This window comes from Pseudorasbora parva, chromosome 23 (genome assembly GCF_024679245.1).
Source record: "Pseudorasbora parva isolate DD20220531a chromosome 23, ASM2467924v1, whole genome shotgun sequence".
Lineage (NCBI taxonomy): Eukaryota > Metazoa > Chordata > Actinopteri > Cypriniformes > Gobionidae > Pseudorasbora > Pseudorasbora parva.
The window spans coordinates 8,364,838-8,385,085 of record NC_090194.1 but is presented as its reverse complement, the minus strand read 5'-3'; the positions used below and the strand labels follow the sequence as shown (position 1 = coordinate 8,385,085).

General features: G+C 37.5%; 1 protein-coding gene across 2 annotated transcripts in view; it reads left to right on the top strand.

The window, feature by feature from the left end:
* Positions 1-20,248, top strand: part of slc7a1a (solute carrier family 7 member 1a) — a 32,538-nt gene that overhangs the window by 5,167 nt on the left and 7,123 nt on the right. The window contains exons 2-7 of one of the 2 annotated variants that reach the window (XM_067433332.1): positions 7,983-8,448; positions 9,758-9,916; positions 10,206-10,374; positions 12,124-12,257; positions 16,508-16,730; positions 19,345-19,481. In XM_067433332.1, coding sequence (XP_067289433.1) covers positions 8,079-8,448; positions 9,758-9,916; positions 10,206-10,374; positions 12,124-12,257; positions 16,508-16,730; positions 19,345-19,481 — 1,192 coding nt within the window. In that variant the 5' untranslated portion in view covers positions 7,983-8,078. Of the gene's footprint in view, positions 1-7,982; positions 8,449-9,757; positions 9,917-10,205; positions 10,375-12,123; positions 12,258-16,507; positions 16,731-18,900; positions 19,041-19,344; positions 19,482-20,248 lie in introns of both variants that reach the window. The other variant, XM_067433331.1, reaches the window with a different exon arrangement.

Genomic DNA, 20,248 nt, shown 5'->3' with positions numbered 1-20,248 from the left:
AGAAATGGCTTTGCTCCCAATGACAGACAGCTGAGACTCTGTCCACCTTGGCTGCTCTCCTGTCTTACATCTGTCGTCCTTTTGAAACGGTCATGAGACTTTATCTGGAGGATGAGACACTGCTTTAATTCTTTTAAACCGTTGAGTGAAACTTCATGTTGCCATTATAAACAACTAAGGCTTTACGATGGACTACCTGGTCATGAAGTAAAATTGAAAAAGCATGTTTTCTTATCATTTGGAGTATAAGAGACCTGTTGAGGATTTAATCATAACCAAACTTTTTTTTCCTTTTTTTTTTCTTGTTGACTGTTTAGTAAAAGGTACAAGAGGTCAGACAGGGATTGTTTCTCACCATCGTCTGGCTGCTAGCACGTCCTAAATGAGTTTGGACATTCCTGCCAAAGACTAAAACTGAAGAATGTTTGTCGCATACATTCCAAAGTAAAATAGCAGTCACAAGTTTTGGAGCTAATTGTAGTCAGACTGTGCCAGGTACATTGTGCCCACTCTTAACATGCTTATATGATCGGAAAGACCTTAAAAAACAAAAAACATGTCAACAAAACCATTTCTGGGTAGACACTATGCCCTTGACCCTATTTCCTATCTGAAGCCTTGCTGTTTCTAGAAGGGACCTTTCAGTTAGTACTCAAGCCCGTATTGATGCTAGCGTAGGATCTGTGTGTTTTCTTCAATAAACCCAACAGCATGTGAACTAGTGTTGTGATTTAAAAGTGAAATAAAATGTCACAAGCATCCCAAGGCTAAAACTTCTCAACGCTGCACAGCACGTTTAACACCATAACAGAAAGTCGCTCACTGATTGGTTCCCAGGCACCACACCCCTGCTCTACCCACCTGCTTAATTTAGCCAGATAACTGCATGTGTGTGTCTCTGATCACATCACTAGTCCTGACTGAGCCGGAATGTCAGATGATGGCACGGTCAACCTTACACAACCCTGCTGCCAGGTGAAGCTATGGGGATTTATTTAGATGCGATTTTTCCATACGGTTTCCACATGCTACAGTACGTGACTGGCATTCGTATGATGCCGTTCAAGAATAAGATTATTACTCAATAGAAACTAATGAGACGCTTTTACATTCAGTAACTGTTAAGCTATGAAATCAAGTTTGAAGGCATCGCAATGCTAAGGATTTTTTTGTTCAGATTTTTACTGTCCCTGCCACATTTTGAACCCACACATGACATGCAAAAAGTAAACAGAAAATCTTATTAACTCATTACGATGTTTTAAGTAAATCATATTGTGCCCATTCGCTCTCACGAGGGTGCATAGTAGTACATGTGGCCAAGATTTATCTAAAATGGTTATCAAATTAGTATAATATAATACACACACACACATACACACGAACACAAACACCAGGCTCTATAGATTTTGACCCTTGTCAACATTGTGTTGTACAACATTGCACAGTAAAATTTCACCAAATTTCACTACAACAAAAGATACTAAGCTAACTAATAACAAATCAAACATTAATAAACACAAGTAAGCATGTCAGTAATAAAACAAGCAATATATCAATTACGAACAGCACAAATAAATACAAAATTTATAGAGACAAATTAAATAAACAGTGCTTTTAGATTTTCAGGTTAGTCTCCAGTTGGAAACATTTCATTAAAGTGTGCTATTATTATACTTCTTTTAAACAAAAAAAAAGTGCTTTTCAGTCTACTTTTTATGTACTTATGTACTCAGAAATGTACTGTATTTACTTCCCAGAAATATACTTAAAATTGCACATAAGTATACTGACAGAAATGTATATTTGGCTTGTAATTGTACTCAATCTTTTGATCGAAATCTACTTAAAAGTATAATGAAGTATTCTAAGTATACTTGGCTTGTAGTCATGTTTATTCTTTTGATTAAGTAGACCAGTGGTCTAAACTTGGACCTAGAGTCCACCGACCTGCAGAGTTTAGCTCCAACTTGCCTCAACACACCTGCCTGGAAGTTTCTAGTATCCCTAAGAACTTGATTAGCAGCTTCAGGTGTGTTTTATTGAGGTTGGAGCTAAACTTTGCAGGACATGGCCCTCCAGGATCAGAATTGGACACCACTGGAGTAGCCTATTAAATAGTTTTTTTTTCCTACATAGTTTTGATTTACATAATGATTAATAAAGAAAAAGATATGTTCATAATTCTGAGTATGTGATTTTTTTTTTGTGTAGGCTAGTGCACAGGAATTTACTTCAAATCTACTTTAATCTATTATTTTTTGCATCTTCTGAAAGGGCACTGAATCTCAATTCAGGATCAAAACACAGGTAAAGAAGAAGCAGAAACAAGTGACAGAAGTTTGCATATAGGTTTAAAAATGCCTAATGTTACTTAATGAAATGTCGACCCAAAAAGAGCCTTATTAAATATACATTTTTTACAGTATTTTTTACAAATATACAGTTTTAATTAAATATACATTTTTATTAAAACTATGAAAGATGTTCAACCAAGTGAGTGATTTTTCTTCTAATTTCTTTTGCTGTTTGATTAACATTGAAGATTTTTGTGTATATTTTTAGTTTAAACATGATAAAATGTGCAGACTGATATCATGAAATGGCGTATATATGACACGCCAATTCGTATGCCATTTTGGCATGCTATCAAGACTCATAATCGCTTTTTAGCATGTTTATCAACGCCATTTAATTCTATCATTCTATCCCCCTACTGCCCCTACCACTAAACCATCACACACACACACACACACACACACACACACACACACACACACACACACACACACACTGCCCCAAAACCTAGCCATCACAAGAAAATTTCTGCATTTTTACATTTTCAAAAAAAAATTAGTATGTTTATAAATCCATTTACATTGTAGAAACACACACACACACACACTAACTCACAAATAATGGTTCGTTTCGGCGTAGACATACACGCGGAATCACATGGCATAAACATACACACTGAGATGATGGTTAGTTTTGCGTAGACATTTCCCGGAATCACACGGCGTAGACATACATCCGGATAGCTCAAAATGTGTACAGATAACACGCCACTTGGCTTTTAGAAAGTGGCTTGTATGTTTAGGCAAAGTCATGATGTCATGGTGAAATGCGAAAGTACAACTCAGCTTATCAAGTGCAAATGTTGTCAAAGGTTCTAAGCATCTCATAATGTTCTTATCGAAGGTAGCAATCGAATGTAGCATGACTTTTGATGGCAGACTTTAGGGTACATTGAATACATTGTGAGATTAGTAGGGGTTTTTTTAAAGGGGAAAAACTAATATATATATTTAAGCTTTCTATGTGCTCTCTAAAAAACAATTGAGATGTTTGTAAGTAAAACACCTCAGGTTCATAATGATAATTGAAGTATACATATAACATTAATTGTTTACAATTGTGGTGTTGGTCTTCTTCATCTTGAAATGGCCTTATTTTGCAGTCCCATTTAACCATTGTTTATAGTAAATCTCTTCCAAAATGCCTTCATAGGACTTGTGGTCTTTCTACATTCCTCCAGCATGGCAGACAGATATCTCAACATGTCTGATGTCACACCATGGAGCAGTTTAGACCAGTTCACTCATGAATGCTGGGATATCTAAATGAGGTCCAACAGGACAGAAGACCCTCAGTATCAGCTTGTGCTTGGATTACTTTGATTCTCCTCACCTTTTGGTTTTTGCCAAAAGTTATTAGAAGAGAGTTAATATATTATAGGCATTATATAAAATATAGTAGTATTTGTAGAAATGAATTTGTCATGTCAAGTGCGTTAAGCATATATTTTAAGGACATTCTTCTATATATTGCATCCCACAGATGCTCGATTGGATTGAGATCTGGGGAATTTGGAGGCCAAGTCAACACCTCAAACTCGTCTGCTCAAACCTGAACCATTTTTGCCTTTTATTTGTACAATTTGAGCTGCAGTAGCTCGTCTGTTTAATCGGACCACACGGGCCAACCTACATTCCCCACGTGCATCAATGAGCCTTGGTCGCCCATGACCCTGTCGCTGGTTCACCGCTGTTCCTTCCTTGGACCACTTTTGAATGATACTGACCACTGCAGACCGGGAACACCCCACAAGAGCTGCAGTTTTGGAGATGCTCTGACCCAGTCATCTAGCATCACAATATGGCCCTTATCAAACTCGCTCAAATCATTACTCTTGTCCATTTCTCCTGCTTCTAACACATCAACTTTGAGGACAAAATGTTTACTTTCTGCCGAATATATCCCACCCACTAACAAGTGCAGTGATGACAAGATAATAAGTGTTGTTCACTTCACCTTCACTTCATAATGTTATGTCTGATTGGTGTATAAATCATATTTAAAAAAACATAAATTTACTTTGTTCACACAGTGTTATAAACCCTTACATACGGCACTGGTTTCTCCCAAAACCATTTGCCCGTTCTTTTCCTGGAGCGAATGGTCATGCTGGTTGCCGAAAACTTGTGCATTAGTTAAAAGAATAAAACTTACTTTTTTTTTTTTTACTGATCTTTGTCCTGTGCACAGCTTTAAACTCTGGTTGTCTTTACTCGGTCATACTGCTAATCTCATTTTAATGAACTTCCAGTGTTTAGATGCAGGAAATACGGCTAAAGCTGTTTGCAGTTTCAGCAACAGGTTTGATCCAGTCAGGCCCTCATGCCATGCTTGCGTGATTTAAATGACAACAGTTAAAGGGGCAGTACTGCTTGAGTGACTCTGCTACCCTACTTCCATGTTGTTTGAGCCATGTTTCTGACATCTAAGATATCCGATAGCCCCGAAGCACGCTGGGAGAGAAAGAAAAGGTCGCCACCTCCACGTCTGTGGAACTTTCCATTTAAGTGTGACAGGAAGTGACTCCTTATGTCCCCTTGGCTGTTTAGATAGCAGCGCCAAAGAAAGAGAACTGGGTCATGATTAACAGTAACTTAATGTATAGATTCATACTCAAACCAAAGCCTCTCAAGTTACCCATAGTTTGAAGTAGTTAAACTGTAATCATGCTACTATTTAAAGAAATGGGGATTGGCTAAGTAGCTGACTACAAGCTAGTCTTTTTTATTTTATATTTGTATATTTAATTTATTTGTTCTCAGTGTAATCAAAAACAAAGAGGATCTCATTTACCCAGCTAAAATTGGCTTAAACAAGCCTAAACTAGATTTCTAGTTTTTCGCTCTTAGCTTTGTCAGTCAGGTCTATTTTACTGTTTTGGGGACATTTGGGTCAAACTGAGGGACCAACTTAGTCTGACAAGTCAGACCCACATCAAGATGTTTGGTCTGGAAACTCTCCATAGACAGGGCTCAATCCGAGGGGCGGGATAAACGGTTGTCTTTCAAACTCCCTCTGCACGGCGTGCATGCAATTGGATAGCGCTACCACCAACCAGAGCAACGAAGGTGAAGCAGAGCTAGTTTAAAGATTAAACTTTCAAAGGCAAGGAACTCGGCCGTCATTATGTTAAGCCCCGCCCACCCACTCTATACACTATGTGATTGGCCTGACCAGAGTTTGCCGTTTACAGCTCAGAAGTGTATTGAGAGTTGCTTGACGACACTCACGGCAGATTAGATTTGCTGCCGCTAGGGTACGTCTAGATTTCTAGGCTAGGACCAACTGATTGACCACCTTAAACCAGCTACGACTAGATTAAAACCATAGACCTTAAGCAGAGCAGTTTTTGAAGTGTGCTTCCCAATGCTAGGCATAGGTGAAGAGTTAGAAATCTGTATTGGATTTACATAACTCAAAAAACACTGCTTTATTGTGCTATACCACGCAGCTTGGAAGAAAAAAAGTGGTTAAGAAATGTTGTTCTTAAAGCAACTGACTTAATGTCATATTAAAAAATATATATATTATAATTATATATATTAGTGTAACAACTTTTAGTTAGTTACTACTGAAAGGTCATTTTCCTTTATTATGAGAAAAGGTCAGATTTACTGCTTCACATCTGTAGTATGATGTCACATAGAGAGATACATTTGCATCAAATTAACTTCTCAGAACAGGCTGTTCTCACAGAGTTTGAGGAACACAGATCCCAGTTGTTCTTTTGCAATCGCATGTATTTTTGCCATTAAGTTCCTCTCTCAGTTACGTAACACATGTCAGTTTGTGTGAATATGATAGATTATCCCCCGGTGGGCCTCTCCAGCTCTGCCACCAGTCACATTTTATGGATTTCTCTCCATGTTACTCAACACTTGGGAAAAGTGTTCAGTACTTAAACTGGAGACTGTGCAGCTGTATGAACTTATTGCCTGGAGAGCTGCCGCCCATTTGTACGCACAGTACAGTACATTTTGACTCTTGGTCTTGGCTAGTGTGCTTTTCATTCAAGAGAGGTTGTGGTTCAGAATGCAGCGTAGAATTCTTTTGCTGTATTAAAAACGGTATTATGTTTTTATTTTTTGTGTGCGTTTGGCTAGAAGTTTAAGTGTGTCAGTGCTCTGCACGTTTTTAGGACATAACATTTGCAGTGCTTAAACTCTTCCCTTTGGTGGAAAATATCTGGATTGGAAAATGCCTTGTAACTTTGGTGATTGTTGTAGCGTTTTGGTTCATCTCTGCAAATGAATTAAGAGTCTGTCTTGGACAAAATATAATATAAACCTTATCAGACAAAATGATTGTATATTATTACAGTACTTTCAAATTGTAATTACACTGTCATTTTTGTTGCATTTAATAATTCAGTGATGTAGTGATGTACTTTTCATAATTCACTCACTCTAACTCCTTTTGACTTTTTACAATGAAAAGAAAATAATTTGAATAATGTTCATGCTGCTCTCGTTTTGCATTGATCAGTATTTAAATTTTCAATAGTTTTTACTTTTTTAACATTTAATGGTTTTGTTTTGCTTTTGTACAACTACAAAAAATCATTTCATCGCTATAAATTATTTATTTATTGGTAACATTTACTTAAAGCCTTTATGTAAAATGCATTATAAAGGTATTCATAATGTACATTATAATGCATTATATCTACTCATTAGTAATTCATTTTAAAGGTGCACTATGTAACTTTTCTGTCCGCTAGAGGGCGCCTATTTAAAACAAAGGCATAGTTTGATGATGCCTAGTTTGAGCGCAGAATCTTGGGACATGTGGTCTTTACCTCACAGCCGGTGGAATAGAGTTGGGATAGGACTTTATACAGAAATAATGTTCATGGATGCGTTACTGGATTATTGGCATGGATTATTAACGTTTTGTAGTATGAAGCAGAGCAAGACAGAGTGTTGAGGGAGCTGAGAAAGGCAGCTGGAACGATTGTTAAAAAAGATGAACAATCTTGCTCTCGCGAGCAACGGGACTTTTATTATGCCACAGTTGTCTGCGCCATTTCTGCTTTTCCGGTCATGAGTATGAGAGAACGCAGATCTGTTTATCATATTAATATGATATGACGTCACTGTGCGTCTTTTTGCACAATGCAGTAAGAGTAATGCATTTCTGCAAAACTGGAAACTGAGGGTAACACAGATATGGCGCAATTGACAGGCGACTCCCTCACAACGTCATTGGTTAAAATAGCAATTTTCTCACAATTTACAATTAATTGGAAACATTTGGGATACTGTAAGTTCTCAACTGAACAACATATATAACACTGGCCTGGTGTTTTTTGGATATTTTACAAATCCCTTGTTACAACTGAAATTGGTTGTTTGTCATTTGAATGCATTATACTTTCTAAATGTATTATAATGTATTACAACTGTGGTTACAATTATTCATGAGATGACAATGCATTATAAATACTTTTATTATGCATTATACATAAAGGCTTTGTAAACCCTTTTTTTAAAGGAATGATACTGATATCCTTGAAATACTGAAATGATACTGCGGCTGATATATTTTTCCTCCAGATCATTTGACATAATCGACAATTTATAGATTGCCACTGCCAGTTAATTACTCTTGTTTTCTTTTCACAGATAAGCAACACGTCTTAACAACATTCTAAACTCTGAGGGAGTGAAGCGGCAATAAAACGAAGCACAAAAAGAGGCTGACGTCAGATCGAATCCGCAATGGTTTTGAAAAAGCTTTTGCGTTTCGGGAAGCAGCTGCTGAGGGTGAAGGTTGTCAATTGCAACTCGGAGGAATCCCGTCTCTCCCGATGCCTGAACACCTTTGACCTGGTGGCTCTTGGTGTGGGAAGCACTTTGGGAGCTGGGGTGTATGTCCTTGCCGGTGCTGTGGCAAGGGAAAACTCCGGACCGGCCATCGTGCTGTCGTTCCTCATCGCGGCCCTGGCCTCAGTGCTCGCGGGCCTCTGTTATGCAGAGTTTGGGGCAAGAGTGCCGAAAACGGGCTCGGCGTACCTGTACAGCTACGTGACTGTAGGAGAACTATGGGCCTTTATAACTGGCTGGAACCTTATACTTTCATATGTTATAGGTGAGATGACACACTATATCACTGTGAATGTTAAACAACTACAGGCATTTTTTCAATAGGCATACAGTACTATATATGTTTTCTATTTTAATGTAGTCATTATTTCTGCAAAACCTCTAAACTAAATCTAAGCTGTATTAATACATTTTTATAACTGTATTCAGATACAGCAATTGAATAATCAAATGAAAAGTAACAAGCTTCACTGTATAAATGACTAGTATAATTAATTAATAAAATGTATCTTTCAATTTATTTTTGTTGTTTGATCACCATTGGTGACACAAACAGCTGCGGGTACATTAGTCTGCTATCCCTTTAAGACCAATGCACAGACCAATCTAACATATCTATCTGTTTCCTTTCTTAATTGTTTACAACACATAACCGACTATGTTTATCATAATGGCATTTTGATTTTATTTTCAATGCATGTGTCCGTTAAAGGTGCACTATGGCTAGCAGTAAACTCCATAAACCACTAGGTCAGTGTTATATATTTTGTTCAGTTTAGTTCTTACAATATCCCAAATGTTTCCAACTATTTTTAAATTGTGAGAAAATTACTATTTTAACCAAGGAGCTGGGACCTCTTAGGGAGTCGCCTGTCGATTGCTTCATATCTGCGTTACCCTCAGTTTCCTGTTTATTTGGCAAAAGCGCTTTACTCTTAGCAGTGTGAACAAGTGTCACAGCAGCCGCTGAGCGAACGCACAGAGTAACGTCATAATATCATTTGAAACAATCTTAAATGTATCTAATATAATAAACAGAGATGCGTTTCCTCATACCCATGACCAGAAAAGCAGAAATGGTGTTCCTTCATAATAAAAGTCCCGCTGCTCGCGAGACGGGTGTTTGTGTAACAATCGCTCCAGCGGCCTTGCTCAGCTCCTCAACACTCTGCCCTGCTCTTCTTTATACTACAGTAATGTTAATAATCAAAAAAGCTCAAAAAAAGAAGCGAGAACTGAATTTGGTGTTCGCATGCTGTGTACGCGACTTAAAAACACATGCAAATGATACATTTTCACTTTATGATGGTTAAACTTTGCAATTAATCCAAGAAACACGTTAATTTTGAACTGGTGTGCAGCTGCCCCGTATGGATAACTTATCAACTATGATCCCGAAATTATCGCGGATGCGCACAACGTAATATTAATGCTAAAATTATATATTGTGAAGCCCTCGTAAGCTGGCACAAAATGTGTGAGTCTGTAAACTGAGATATAGTGAAGGTTTTTACACGTCCTAATGTTTTTCTTTCTTTATGTCTTATGTTAAATAATCTGTAAAACTTTCTCAGGAACCTCAAGTGTTGCCCGAGCCTGGAGTGCAACGTTTGATGAGCTGATTGGAAAACATATTGAGCATTTTTGTCGACAGCACATGGCTATGAACGCCCCGGGGCTTCTGGCAGAGTACCCAGATATATTCGCTGTATTCATCATCCTCACTCTCACAGGTAAAACATGCCTAGAGCATCAATTACATAGTAAGCTGACTAATCAGAATTGTGTATTCCTTAGGGCCATTCGATGCTATAAATATATGGCATGCAATTTTCATGTTTTGTCTTCTACTGCAAAACATGTGAAATACATTATTAAAAGATGAAATATTAATTTTAAAACAGTGATTGTGAACACACTCATTCATTCTGAAAATGAAAGTTTTTTTCAACGTATATATTTAGCGTCCCTTTGTGTTGACTTTGCTCCGTAGTGTTTTGAACTACGTTTTGTTTGCTGTAGGCCTCCTGGCCTTCGGGGTGAAGGAGTCAGCCATGGTCAATAAAGTGTTCACCTGCATCAACATTCTGGTGCTGCTGTTCATGGTCGTATCTGGCCTGGTCAAAGGTACGCTGAAGAACTGGCACCTGGACCCTGATGAGATTCTAAACGGAACTGATTCCACCCTTAAGTGAGTCATGACTTGGAAAAAAAAAAAAAAAAACTTTGAGTATGCAATTCTTGAGGATACTATCAACAGAATTGAAAATGAAATGACATCCAAACATAGGGAAGCTCTTTGTGTATTATTGTGTGCATTTGTAATCTTATCATATGCCAAACATTTTATCAACATTATCTCAAAAAAATATGATGATGATGATGATACTTGACTTCTATAGATGTACACTACCAATCAAAAGTTTGGTCTCAGTATGATTTTATTTTTTAAAGAGTTTAATAATTTTTTTCAGCAAGGAATATTTAAATTGGTCAAAAGTTAAGTAATTTATAATGTTACAAAGATTTCTGAAAAAAAATATTATATGGTTTCCTCAAAATTATAAGCAGATATACACTTTTCTATAGCTAGATTTCCATCCAAGGTTTGTATTTTAATTTTAATTTTATTTTTGGTGAAAAAAGGTTTAGCACATCAATTTTTACCAATATAGCTGATGAAGAAGCCAATTATTGATCAGTTTTTGCAAATGTCGTTATAGCCTTTTTTCCCGTTTCCCTGTAGTTCAAAAGTGCATTAAATCTATTATATGTATTCATATAATTAAATTGCATATCAAATGATTTTGTTACTGTTAGGTCAGGTTTTTTTAGCAATGCAACAAAACTTATGTGACAATTAATTTTTTTAAAGAATTATGTCAATATGCACACCCTTTTATTTATTTTTAATTTTTTTTACACGTATTCACTTTGTCGATAACAAGGAAACTTGGAGGAAATGCTGTTTTCCTCCAAAGTTGCTAATTTAAGTTATGTGCAAAATTGGAATAAGGCATAAAACCTTTGTAAATAAAGCACTGTTTCCATCCAGTGAATCAAAGAGAACAAAATCTTAACTTCCTGATAATCTGGCACCAGATATCACAAAAAAAATAAGAAAAGTTGCTGCTGAAGTTGCCCCACTGTGGGTCTTTTGTCATAATAATTGACTTGCTTCTCACAGCGCGCAGATGAAACGGAATAAAAGCGGTCAGGTTATCTTGCTTTTAGAGGCGGATGCCTGCTATTTGGGTACACAGTCGTGTTAAAATTAGACAGGGATAATTATACCGAGCCACTTTGACAAGAGTTTGCTCTGGCATTTCAGAATGACCAAAACAACATTTTTCAGATGCTGTGCAACAAGTTCAGTCTGCTGGTTAGTCCAGTTATACAGTCCTATTGTGCAAAGCCACATGACGGTTTTGATGCGACTCAAAAAGTGTCTTCGGTAAATGTGTTTCCATTGTGGTTTATGCGCATTGACTCAATTGAGCACATTGAGTCAATGCGCATTGAGCATTTTTAAAATGTATACGCATTTTGAGTGTATTTGTGTGGGTTTTTTTTTTTTAACAGAAACATGGCTGCTGATAATAATAAGAAATGAGTAGAATCTATTAGAATGATTTCTGAAGGATCATGTAACATGGAACACTGGAAAAAGAACACTGGAACAAAATCTCAAAATATATTTAAATAAAAAATAGTTTTTGTAATATTTCCCAATATTACTGTTTTACTGTATCTTTGATCAAATAAATTCAACCGTAGTGTGCATAAGAGACTTCTTTTAAAAACGACCCAATATTTTGAATGGTAGTGTATGTTTCCATATATTTTACAGTTAAAGTTCCCTTTTTATTATGTTTATCCCTTTCAAATTCAAATGTCATGCTAAAAAATGTCATGCTTCTACATTACTCTCTCCGACCAGTGCCACACAGCCCCTGCCTTCGAAAGAGATGCTGGGTGAAGGTGGGTTCATGCCTTTTGGCTTCTCGGGGGTCTTATCAGGGGCGGCTACCTGCTTTTACGCCTTCGTTGGGTTCGACTGCATTGCCACCACAGGTACCACATGATCACTCTGAACTCCAGTGCTCTCAAATCTTTGTGAAAGCATCTGTTTTCTAATGTCTAATCTTATGAGGCATCTGTTTTCTCCTGAATTCACTTGAAAAGGTCAAATATATGATGCAGGTCAGCAAGTGAGGTTAAATTGCGCAAGAACTATGTTTTCTACATATAAACGCTACATTAGTACAACAGTGAGGCTATTATGTTACCTACATATTTGGCTTGCGTCCATGTTGCTTTGGTCAAGGTTATTTAGAGTTCCCTTTATGTTTATAATCGTCTTGCATGGATATTCTCAGTGGATTTCTGCTTATGGTTTGCTTCTGGCCCCCCTCTTTTATGGCGGCTCACTCCCCCACATTCTCTTGCATTCGATTGGCTGGAGTGTGTCAGGGTTTGTCTGGACTTGTTTCCCTCCCTGTAGCTGTGGTTCACATTCAGTAACCCCTCCTCATCTACACGCTGGTCAGGAATGGTAATTTACCCATGTTCCTGTGCTCTCTCTGCCACTGCTGGCATGAACACACTACTCCTCTGTTTTATGTAGTGCCCTGCGCAAGGTCAAACCACAGGAACTTTTGCTAAAAGCGATCATGCTCACACTACTCACTGCAGCAGCCGAGGCATTTTCTAGCTTCAATGCTTCTTAATGGCACAATTAAATGTAGCTGAATTAAAGGAGTCATGAACTGAGAAATCAAATTTACCTTGAGCTTTTGACATATGAGAGGTTGTCATATTGTAAGAATATCCTGAAAACGTGCAAATTGAAAACCTCCTTGTTAGTCCAAAACAGCTATTATTGTTACCAAGCCTAGATAACGACTCGTTGTGGAATGTGCAACGCCAACTTCCTCATTGCAACTTTCGCCCCGCCCACTGGTGTGTTAGTGAGATGACAAGGAGAGAAGAGTAACTTCACATTGTTTCTCTTAGTAGGGTGAAAACAATCTGCTCTGCCGCATATTTAGAATAATTAAGACATATGCAAATTTGGACCCAAATGGGGGGCGCAGAGCTGAAGTAGTTACATTATACTGTATATGGAAAGCGATCAAATAACACTCCCTTTACAATCGCTGGAGCTGTCAATCGAACAGCACAGGTTTATCAGTGACTGAGTTGTGGACTTGCTCCAAAACACCTGTAATAATCACTACAAACTTTCATGTCACAATCTAAATATAATGTCATAGATCTAAATATAATCCATTTTTTTAATGATTAGTTAAACTTGAGAGCTGTAATTGTAAAAACTAAATAAAAAAATGCTAAAAGTTTTCAATAGAGTTACACGTTATACTTTACTAATTCATATTAGCCAATCACAGCAGTGGGCGTTTACACTGAAGTCTGAGTAAAGGGCTAAAATCAGCATAGGAAAAATGATTTTATTTCTAAATAATGACCATTTTTTATGTAAAAACCGTACTAACATTGTAAGTGTATTACAGGAAACCTACAACAATAAAACAATGCAGTTCATGACCCCTTTCATGTAAATCTCTTGTTCACTTCTGTTCAAAAGTTTGGGGTCTGTAAGATTTTTAGTTTTTTGAAAAGTCTCAAATTTTTATTAAGGCTGCATTTATTTGATCAAAAATACAGTAAAGGCAATTATATTGGGAAACATTTAATAACATTTAATTTATTCTTCAATGTCACATGATCCGTCAGAAATCATTCTAATATGCTGATTTTGTGATCACAAACCATTTCTTGTTACCAATGTTGAAAGCATATAAGATTTTTTAGACATATTTGATGAATAGAAAGTTGAAAACAAACGCATTTACAGTGGGTACGGAAAGTATTCAGACCCCCTTCAAATTTTCACTCTTATTGCAGCCATTTGCTAAACTAATTTAGGTTAAAATTTGTTTTCTCATTAATGTACACACAACACCCCATATTGACAGAAAAACACAGAATTGTTAAAAAATTTTTTTTCAGATTTATTAAAAAAGAAAAACGGAAATATCACATGATCCTAAGTATTCAGACCCTTTGTGATAACACTCATATATTTAACTCAGTTGCTGTCCATTTTTTCATTTCATCCTTGAGATGGTTCACCACCTTCATTTGAGTCCAGCTGTGTTTGATTATACTGATTGTACTTGATTAGGAAAGCCACACACCTGTCTTTATAAGACCTTACAGCTCACAGTGTATGTCAAATGAGAATCACGAGGTCAAAGGAACGGCCTAAAGTGCTCAGAGACAGAATTGTGGCAAGGCACAGATCTGGCCATGGTTACAAAAATATGTCTGCTGCGTTTAAGGTTCCTAAGTGCACAGTGGCCTCCATAATCCTTAAATGGATGACATTTGGGAGGACCAGAACCCTTCCTAGAGCTGGCCATCTGGCCAAACTGAGCTATCGGAGGAGAAGAGCCTTGGTGAGAGCAGTAAAGAAGAACACAAAGATTACTGTGGCTGAGCTCCAGAGATGCAGTCAGCAGATGGGAGAAAGTTGTAGAAAGTCAACCATCACTGAAGCCCTCTACCAGTCTGGGCTTTATGGCAGAGTGGCTTGACGGAAGCCTCTCCTCAATGCAAGACACATGAAAGTTTGCTAAAATAAACACCTGAAGGACTCCAAGATGGTGAGAAATAAGATTCTCTGGTCTGATGAGACCAAGATAGAACTTTTTGGCCTGAATTCTAAGCGGTATGTGTGAAGAAAAATATCACCTGTCCAATACAGTCCCAGCAGTGAAGCATGGTGGTGGCAGCATCATGCTGTGGGGGTGTTTTCAGCTGCAGGGACAGGATAACTTGTTGCAATCAATGGAAGGATGAATGTGGCCAAGTGCAGGGATATCCTGGACAAAAACCTTCTCCAGAGTGCTCAAGACCTCAGACTGGGCCGAAGGTTCACCTTCCAACAAGACAATGACCCTAAGCACACAGCTAAAATAACGAAGAGCGAACAGAGCCCTGACTTGAATCCAATTGAGCATCTCTGGAGAGACCTGAAAATGGCTGTCCACCATCGTTTACCATGCAACCTGACAGAACTGGAGAGAATCTGCAAGGAGGAATGGCAGAGGATTCCCAATTCCAGGTGTGAAAAACGTGTTGCATCTTTCCCAAAAAGACTCATGGCTGTATTAGATCAAAAGGGTGATTCTACTAAATACTGAGCAAAGGGTCTGAATACTTAGGGCCATGTGATATTTCAGTGTTTCTATTTTTAAAAATCAGCAAAAATGTCAACAATTCTGTGTTTTTCTGTCAATATGGGGTGCTGTGTGTACATTAATGAGAGAATTTTTTTTTACCTTAAATGATTTTAGCAAATGACTGCAATAAAACAAAGAGTGCAAAATTCGGGGGTATGAATACTTTCCGTACTCACCGTATTTGAAATAGAAATAGTTTGTAACATTATAAATGTCTTTACTGTCACATTTGATCAGTTCAATGCATCCTTGCTATATAAAAGTATTTATTTCTTTAAAAAATCTCACTGACCCAAAAACTGCCACAAAGTTTGGCTTACAATAAATAATGACAAAAGACATTAAATTAATTTACATTAGAGAGATCAAATTGAAACAAAGAATGGGGGATTTTGTATCATATACTGTATTTTATGGAAACCTATTAAATTAAATAAATTAAATAAAAAGGCAACGGTGACTACATTCCTCATAATGACAACTTTATTTCTTGTAATTGCAACTTTATATATTTTTTGTAATTGAAGCTTACTGTCTGACAGTGTATGTCACTTTATTTCTCACTTTTAGGGAGACTAAATTATTCTTATTTTAATTATCCCACAAGTACCCATTGAATAATAATTTTTTAATCTTACTCGGAAACTTCCATAGTGTTTGTAGAGGCACTAATTAAAAGACAACCAACCCTCTATCCGTTTTTTATTTCACACAATAAAGATCAGACGTGTCATGAGATAGGATGGGACAAAATTAAATCCCCACATATTAATAATGTAAAGAGTTGAAAATAAACTGGTGTCTTGTTACATTAATGTTCTCTTGGGTGGGAAAAACTATCTAAGAACTCTTGTTATTTGATAGGCTAGGCAAACGTCTGTTTATGGCCTCCTTTGATCAGACTATGTTATTGGTACTGTGATTTATGTAGCAATTAGCTACTGAAATGTTGGGCCTTTGTTCTTATATGGATGATTGAGGTTCGAGTCCAGCCTGCAACATGCAGTTTTCCATAACTCACCACTGTGTCTCACAATATCTTGTTCAATATCACAGGTGAGGAAGTGAAAAACCCCCAGAGAGCCATTCCCATCGGGATCGTCTCCTCCCTCCTCATCTGCTTTGTGGCTTACTTTGGTGTATCGGCCGCCCTCACAATGATGATGCCATATTACATGCTGGATAAAAACAGCCCTCTTCCTGCTGCCTTTAAGTATGTTGGCTGGGAAGGAGCCACGTACGCTGTGGCGGTAGGCTCCCTTTGCGCCCTGTCCACCAGGTAAGCACCAATCCTACGAGTCGTTTTAAAACACTATGGCCCAGTTTAGAGTAAACCAGCCCCTGAATGGTAGAGCAATAAAAATGTACTTGAAATGAATAATTACCCATGTTCCTTGAAATGAATTGATGTATTTACCCTCAAGCCTGGTTGCTGTTTAAAAGACCTCAGTCCTTTTGAAAGCACAACCTTTAGGATGTTGACCAGTCCAGTCATTACATTTTACTAAGTGAACTCTGACAACCCAAGGGAGGTTGAGAGAGTGCAGTCCGGGACGAAATTGTGTGACGGTGTGTGTGTATATTTATCTGAGGCAGCTCATATGAGCCCCTTGCTAAAAATACGGAAGGAAATTTGGGGTGCTGAGTTATGAATCCAGTTTCTCCAGGCCATGAGTGGGAATAAGACATCATGCCACATTTTTTCTGTCCATAAATGTCTGGCAGTAATTAGTCAAATAGTTATGGCCTACATGTATATGCAGCAGATGTTGATGCTCAGAAATGTTTTTACTATGATGCATGAACTGTGTGTAACCTATAGGGAAAAGTCTTCTGCATGATCTAGCCGAGTCCTAAACTTCTCATTCTTCTAACAACTTCAGAGTAACTAATGAAAACCTAAGTAGCTACAGTGCTGAAGTAGAGAATTATTGCCATTTTTCTCTTTAGACTTTGGAATTTTCAATATTAAAATGCTATTTTGGAGTTCATTCAAAAGTGAAGTGTGTAATTTTATATGTTCAAACACCTACCTACTTATGAATATCGTCATGAAGTCTGGTCAGCTTATTCGATCAATGTGTATAATTAGGTTTTACTTGCAGATTTATCTGATGTACATGATATCATGATAAACAAAAAACTTTGAATATGATATAATCTGTTTATTGATGTATGGTTTATTTGCTACTAAATCCTGCTAATGTCATAATCAATATTACCTCTTGTCATGTTCATTAATTTTGAGCATTTAATTTTAGTTGACAAAAAATAATATTTTAGTTGAGGAGAACACAAAATTGAACCAATAGTTTTCATAATTATATAGAAACAGCCCACACCACAGCTATAATGATAACAACACAATATCATTGGATCACTTTCATATTTTTTCACCCACTTAAAGGCACAATATGTAAGATTTAACAAAGTTATATATTTTGTTGACTTGTTTACTTGCATTATCCAAAATGTTTCCAGGAATTTTTAAATCCAGAGAAATAAGCCATGTTAACCAGGACACGTACCATGTCTGTGTGTCACCTATCACTGACATCATACCTGCGTTACGCTCGATTTTGTGGAAATCATGGACACACCAAAGACTCTTTAATATAGTATGTGTTTTATTAGACAGGTGAGCACCTGTTTGGATACATTAATCAACAGAAAACGAATCATTGTTATATAGCTCAACAGTTAGTCATACTGTTTAAATCTTGTTTTCTTGATTTACCGCGAGTACCATGTTTTACCATGCCTAATATCGATCTAGCTGCAATGTGCAACAAGTGTCTCAACAAGTGCCGCCGAGCGAACGCACAGAGAAGCAATATAACGTAACTTTCAGGAAACTCAAATATATGTAATATGATAAAACGGTAAATAATAAAGCGCACAATAATATAAAGAGAATGTTATTATCTGTTGGTGTGGACACAAATGTAGTTATATTCATAGTTATTATTCTTGGTGTAAATGACCATATCACTGGTAAAAGCCTGTGCTTGTGAATCTCAGACGTTTAATTAGAAGTGTGTATTTGTAGGCTGATTTCCCAGAAGAGCAATCGCTGTGGCTATGTGGCGCTTTCAAAACATTGCCCTGTTTGTTTGAGTGGTCACCTAAGGCGGAAGTGGTGGTACATGCATCATTATTTGTGCAATGCCACTTGTTTACCACTAGTGCTTAAGAAATTACACGCTTCACCATTAAAATCATCCTTTGTGTCATTACAAATTTACTCTTGGATGCCAAGAGGTTGATGCTAATGCTCTTACAAATATATTATCTTTATGTGGGTGGTCTAATCTCTCTTCTGATTGGTGGAGGTGGCCTATTTGTGGCATGTATCTATCTTATAATAACACCACAGCAGGGTATGAATGCACTGTGTCTGTGTCTCTCTTTTGCATGGCATGGTTTGTTTTCTCCGTCTCTCGCGGCAGTCTGCTTGGCGCCATGTTCCCCATGCCCCGAGTCATCTGGGCCATGGCTGACGATGGCCTGCTCTTCAAATACATGGCTGTGATCAGCGAGAGAACAAAAACACCCTTACCTGCCACTATAACAGCAGGTTTTGTCGCAGGTGAGAACTAATTTTAATGCTACTAATATACTGACGTCGCGTTGCGTTTGCGGTATCGTGCCTCCGTCCACTTGAGCATGTCGCATGGAAAAACAACATTTTCGCCGCATTGAACTTGGCTAGCATGATCAGGGTCATGCAACCTGCCCCCAAAAGCTTTAAAAAGATTACATTTTTCATGAATAAACTTGATTTATCCCCTTTCTGCCTTTGACACAATCTCTGGCAGCTGCCCAGTTGGCTTATGTGTTTATTTCTATTTTCTTTTCTGCTCTCTTCCTTTTTTTGATCATCCCATGATCAGTCTCTTGGGGTCCTTGTTCCCCCTCCCACGTATAATCTTTGCCATGGCCCGGGACGGTCTGCTCTTCTCGTTTCTGGCACGGGTGAGCGAGAAGAAGACGCCCGTCGTGTCCACTCTGGCCTCCGGGGTCATTGCTGGTAAGAGCAGAGGAGTGCATTGTGGGAATGCATGGTTCAGCTCCAGTGGGCTGCTTTTGTTGCTGTTAGAAACACCAGCCTGTACATATCTATAGGGAGGAGGTTGGAAACTCACTGTTTATAAGACAAACATGGAGCAGTTACATGTAACTGGAATTATGAATGTTTTTTTTTTCTATTTAAAATGATTCCAGTAGTTTCCTGGAATAAAAGCTTGTAATACAGACTTTGCTTTCAAAAAAAAAAAAAGTATTGTGCAAAAAAAGTGATATCATGTCAGTTTGACCATACTAAAGACTGGCATTGTGTATAGTTTTGTTTCCGTTTCATACATTTAAAGAGTTAATTGCTTATTCTTATTATAATAATAATTGGTCAAATTATATGAATTATAATAATGGTCAAATTAGATCTAGTTATATTCTGAAGGCTAAGCCCCTAAAGGGACGTGGTGGTGAAAAAAGTTTAGGATGGGAGGAGAATTTTTTTTTTAAAGCTTTTGCATTTCCTCAAAAAGACATTGGAGCTCTTTGTCTATTTGTGTAGTAACACTTTTCGAGTTTTACACTTTGCAGGCCGTCCTTTTGGACTTGTCTCTCAGCCACCTGCTCATCAAGATCTATTCATATTATTAGGCTCGTTTTAAGGAAAAGTGGTAGGTCATTGTCTACGTTAAAGTGCACTATGTAGAATTTTTGAAGTAAAATATCCAAAAACCACCAGGCCAGTGTTATATATTTTGTTCAGTTGAGTTCTTACAATATCCC